Consider the following 6,000-nt stretch of genomic DNA (forward strand, 5'->3'; position numbering starts at 1 on the left):
ATATGAGTGTTTTGTCATTTATTTTATTACTTTTTTATAAGCCACTTGGTGTCCCAGTTCTGGGCTTCTCTCCATTCTTTCTATTTGGTTTGGTCCTGTGTTTAAGTTGTCCAGTTTTCTCGAAACCTGTCTATCATCTCGTCATCTAGCTCGTTTTAAAATTATTATCGAAAAAAAATCATTATTAAGTCATAATTTTAAATTTAGGTAGTAGGTATCTCTTAAAATAAGTTCGGGGAACAGCGAGCAGTTTTAAGTAACCTAGGTATATTACAATTGTTCAAATTAACTACATAAACATTACGTTTTTGCATTTAAAACAAAAAGTTATGCATTCACAATATCCTTCACCCAAATGGGGGTGGGGTTTTATCCTGAAGACAACAAGCTTGAAACTACCAACTACGTGTAGAGATGTATGTACAGCCTCCGAATGAACTGCGCCTGCGTCAGAAAAGCTTTATAGAGGCCGCAGCCGCCCGCCCAGCGCCAGTTCGTGACACTCTAGTGAAGCAACCTTACTCCTCTCTAACTAAAACAATACGCGACCAACGGAAAAGTTTACAAGTATAAATAAAGTTTAAAATACGATTATATACTAAAACAAATTTACCGGAGCTTCGGTTGTTTCGAATTCGAAAAGTGACTTTACAAGCGGACTTATGAAAAACAAACTAGGAGTCGAATTTGTGGCAAGTGAGAAATTCAACGGCGACCTGCCGATGAACGTTGTGGGACAGCGTGGCCCAAAGACCAGCTCGAGGCGAGGGTCCATTACTCCGAAAATTGTGGTGTGTCCACCAATGGAGGAAATCACAGAACCGATTTCTGCACCAAGGGGCGGAAGGCTTCTCAAAGCTTTGACCAGAAAATTATCAAGACGTGGAACCGACGCGGATTCTCTAGGCAGCTCTAGCAGTAGTGACAGTGTGTCGTGTGAACAAGGCAGATCCGATGACCGGTCCTCGTGTTCCGCCAGCGACTCCAGCAGCGACGGCTCCGAACGCCATCGCCGCCACCGCTCCACAGTTTCTTTAAGAAAAGTGTTCCAAAGCTTGAACCTAACCTCCCGTTCCCAGTCTTGTTCACCAACAGAACGCTCCCGCCAGCCGAAGAAACAAACACAGCCAAAACGGATTCTTCGACCTCCAGTCACCTACACATATGTCCGCGGCCTTTCTGGCTTACCGACGCAGAGGGTACCTCGCCACACAGTTTATTGTTCTACAATGGGCCTCAACCGATAAACTGGTAATATTAGCTATCGCGTACCTTCGGACCGATCACGGGCGGAGTTCAAGACTGGTTAAGAATTACGAGTAGTGTAAGAAGCGCTAGAGATATGTTCTCACCATATCAGTAGATAAAAATGCTGAAACAAGAGTGACTGAGTCGAAGTAACGATGTCTTCAACGAGGACCAAGATGGAAGCAGCGCCGGGCGTGCGAGCCCTGCAGTGCCCCGCTGCCCGCTGCACGTTGAGCTGTGAAGTTTAGTTCTACAAATACTTAAGGGACAATTTATAAGACTGGTGTAAACCGATTCGACGTTTGTTCTATGAGTCTGTTGACAGTATTATTAGGAAACACTTTATCTAGACTTAACTGGGTACTTGTCATTATTTATCAAATTGCACCCTAAAATACGAATTCGTTATTTTAGTCTTTATAATATTTGAAATCACTATAAGCATGCATATTAAGATAATTTAATGTACTAACAACACCTACTTAGAAAATGTTTGTACTTACTGAATTGAAGTCACTGATATGATTGTAACATACTTGAACTTATTTAATATTTTATGTTATTCAAGTATAGTGCCTTTCCAAGTTTTGAAACTAAGTAGTTCTAGTTATATGTTTACTATTATACTAAGAGTTGTGTACCTTATGATCACATTAATGCTGGGTTGAATGGAATTTAAAGCATTTTACAGTGTAACAGCACATTTCATAGTGTACCTAAAATAATGAAAATCTAATCATCTCTTTGAGCCATTTCGAATTTGATATACCTAGATGGACTATTTGTCTATGGATAAGTAATGATTGTTCAGTAAACTAACCAGTTGATATGCTGTATACCGTAGATAGTCTAAATATTAAATCAATTAGATATAAGTCATTTTTATTGCGAAGTAATAAACTTTCGTATTCAATAAAATATTGAAAACTAATATATGAGTTATATATTCTTTTCAACCTATTTCCCTGCTTCCTGGATTAATCTGATAGTGAAACAAGACCGTAGAAGGAGCTATCTGCTTCTCCTCCTGCGCCGATTGTAAAAAAATAGGGATAAGGGCTCTAAACTGGAGATTATTCTCATATGGATGGAACCGCTATAATGCAAAACATCCTTCGAGTTTCGCGACTCTTGGCTCTATCAATTCCTAATAGAAAAAAACGTGATACTTGTCTGATGATATCCGGAAAAATAACTGCTCATAAAAAATACGACGAATGCTAGTATATTTATAAATGTGAAAGTGTGTTTGTTTGTCCGTCTTTCACGTCACAATAGAGCAACGGAATCAGGAGATTTGTGATATGGAAATAGTTGGAGAGCTGGAGAGTGTAAGAGGCTACTTTATGCCGCGGGCGGAGCCAGCGGATAACAGCTAATAAGTAACGATTAATAAAAATCTATTAATTATTGTTAACGTACATACAATATCTTGAACCTAGAAAATTAAATCAAGCCAATGTGTGAATGACTTCATGATAAACATATGTACTTCTAAAAATTCACACAATCAATCTGGACAAACAATTATCTTTAAATATAATGTAAGGAAAATCTATTTTCCAGGTTGATTGACTAAAAATTATTCATTTTTTAGTCATAATGGCCACCACAGCCATGAGGAATGGAAGTTTAATCCTGGTCAGATTTCTGTAAAATTTGGTCTCTCTCTTGGTAGATTTTATGTGATTTAGTAATAGACATCCTCACTCACATTAAGCTTATTTCAGCGTCCTTATGTCCTCCGAACTTCTGGGTTTTCTGTCTCCCGAAGTTTAAGAACGTGAGTTTATTTGATATATAAATTTTCAGATAATGTATGTACGAATCTTCTCTCGTGAAACATATCAACTGCAGCTCACGCATGGCACGCCTACGTTCCCAGGCACGTGAGCCAATACTCAATTCATATTTTACAATCATTTTAATAGTTTCTGCTCTCTGCCATTTCGAGGGAAGTCAAAAAAATTAAGCCTAGTTAGAATTGAAAATATCAACTATCAGGAAGATACAAATAGGTATCTCAGTTAGTTACAATAACGACTACAAAATTTTAAAAATATGATATACGCCACTTTCATCATTAGCTGCGGTGACCACTTCCCGTTTGCCTGCTAGGCTAATGGATAATAATACTCCTGAAATTTATAAAACAAATGTTATATAAAACTTTATTCAAATTTCAATAGGTTTTCTGTTGTTAACTTCTATATCATTTATGTTTATATGCATATATATAATATCTTGTCGAAACAATATTTCCTCACAATTATATAATATCTTGTCGAAACAATATTTCATCACAAAACGCTATTCATAACTTCAGCTTAATATAGATAGCAGACTAAAAACTAAGTAAAAGTTATAACATATCCGGGGTAGAGATAGTGTATTTTAACCGAAAGTTGGACAGGGACCGAGCTAGAGTGACTGACCTCCATGCACCTATTGATCTGAACGCGGAGGCTGCATCCAGAAATAGTGAGATGAATCTTCGGCTTAATTCTGATAATAAATCTGAGCTATAATGTAGCGTGTGGTCCCGGTCTAAAACATGATCACTTCATAACCTCACGTGTACGTCGCACACGGCGACTAAGGGATATAAATCCCTGATATCTAATAGATATTGTCAGAATTCCCTAAAATTAATAACGTAGATTATAAAATCAGAAATTTTAAGCCTTTTTAAGTCTTTACAAGGACTCCGGGTTTTGGGAGATATAGAGATAGGTTATAAATAGATCGATAAGTAGTTAAAATTATAAACAATTCGAATACTAATAAAATCTAAGCCATACCTTTTTTCTAGTATGGATATAAATTGTAAGTGACGAAAATAATTATTTAAAAAAGAAATTTATTATAATTCATACAATACTTAAAATTAATTGGTCTTTATTATTTTTCTAACATTTCAATTCACTATCAGCATAATGTCATCAACATGCAATTTTAAAATCCAGGAACTTGCAAATGATATGAAAATAAGGAGCATAATAGGTTCGTCGACCGAATGAGGTCTCGTCGTGTCCATTTCCATTAAACCCGTACCCAATCCATAGTGTGCGTTGCTTATGCAAATTTCCTAGTAAAACGTTCCTTAGATTAAAATATCACTTGCTTGAATTGCAAAAATAGGTACACTTCAATAAAATGTCCTCAACTACACTTCACTCCTTTCGATGAAAATAGAATTACTCAATGCAACATGTTGGCCTTAACTTGCTAAAATTAGTTTTTTTTTGTCGTGAAGTATTAATTCTATTTGGATATAGAATATTATAAACAAATGGTTTTAAAAATAGTTTATTTCTGTTGACAAAACACTTGTTATCCCGCGTTACAATGGAAACAAAGAATCCTACCCGTGGCGTTTATCTCGACGACATACTGAACTCGCTGATATATCGATCATAAATTATGGTAATGTATGCTCAGGTTCCTGAGAAACGGCGTCACGGGACACCACGAGCAGGTTCAAGGAAGTCCATGCCATTATTTTCGTCTTACTTTTATGTCAACATCTTAATTACACAAGAATACTTGTTAAACAATTTTTGTGTCATGAAGGATGATATATGAGCCAATGGTCTAACATTGGGGATCCCGACAACTGTGTGAAGTGGACATGAAGAAGCAGGAAAGCGGACTGAACTATTTTATGTGGCGCGTTGCTGAAATTAGGCGATTCTCTGTATTTTTATAATTCCGTAGATTTCATATGAGATGGCCGGTCCCTGCTGAATGTTCTAAAACCTCTTCTTCCGTGAATGGAACAGGGACCACGCTCAAATCATATGGAGAGACTTGTATAAATTGAAAAATATTATAATATTGCATGTTCAGTACTCAAAAATGTTAATGTAAATACGTCAAAATCTTATAAATGTTTGATTTGTAATTGAGATATCTTGTTTTCCTATTTTACATCTGTATTCTCTTCGAACTTTCTCAAAATGCTTCTATAGTGTGGCCCGTTTTGTTAACCTTACCATAGTTTGTAAACCTGGAGAAACACAGGTGTTTATCAGCTCATTAGTTTAAATAAAATTACATTAAACCTAAAAATAGCAACAATATAAATTACGACATCACGTTGCTGAATTTTGACAAGTTACCAAGGATATATAGCCGGATGTTCTACTGACGTCAAAGGTGGAGGCTCAAACCTGCACGGACCATGGCCATACGCAAACAGATGCATACAACTCAACTCACACATTGCAAGGAACCTCAAGTGCGCCGATACCGTAGAAGCTTTCATTGAAAGCGCAATTGTGAGCCATCCACTAAGGTTTTGCCTCAACAGTATACAGATCAAGAAGCCCGCTGGAGTAACATATTTTAGCGGGTGTACAATTGCCTACGTCACTTGGATCCCATTTTGGGTTAGTAGGTCACGAGAAAGGACTGCAGCTGGGTACCGAGAGAGGTGCGGGGAGTAATTTTTAAAGCAGGCAGCAGTGACGTCATCGTACACCAGTGCCCTCGCCCCCCGCCCTGCGTGAATGATGAATGAAGAGGTCGATTGGTGCTAACTAACGCTAACTGGGTCAAACCGCACTCATATCTAATGACTATTTCAGAGGACGAAACTGCATTATACAAGGTGAAATTGCAATACCTAATTTTTATATAGGCACATTAATTTTGTAGGTACTTTATCTCGGCAACTACATTTCCATATATATTGTCGCCGATGGAACTTACATTTAATTGCAATTTTTTTAAATAATGTAGGTCGACAGG

The 6,000-nt window shown here is 37.2% G+C and overlaps 1 protein-coding gene across 1 annotated transcript; it reads left to right on the forward strand.

Moving 5' to 3' along the window:
- Window positions 1-479: 479 nt before the first annotated feature.
- On the forward strand, window positions 480-2,170 carry LOC128672940 (uncharacterized protein). Its single transcript, XM_053750478.1, has one exon. It carries the CDS (start codon window positions 663-665, stop codon window positions 1,245-1,247), a length of 585 nt encoding a protein of 194 aa, XP_053606453.1. The 5' UTR covers window positions 480-662; the 3' UTR covers window positions 1,248-2,170.
- The last annotated feature ends 3,830 nt before the right edge of the window (window positions 2,171-6,000 follow it).

The sequence above is a fragment of the Plodia interpunctella genome, chromosome 10 (genome assembly GCF_027563975.2).
Source record: "Plodia interpunctella isolate USDA-ARS_2022_Savannah chromosome 10, ilPloInte3.2, whole genome shotgun sequence".
NCBI classification, from domain to species: domain Eukaryota; kingdom Metazoa; phylum Arthropoda; class Insecta; order Lepidoptera; family Pyralidae; genus Plodia; species Plodia interpunctella.

Coding starts and splice junctions, on each gene's coding strand:
- LOC128672940 (XM_053750478.1), top strand. CDS start 663: ATGAAAAACAAACTAGGAGTCGAATTTGTGGCAAGTGAGAAATTCAAC.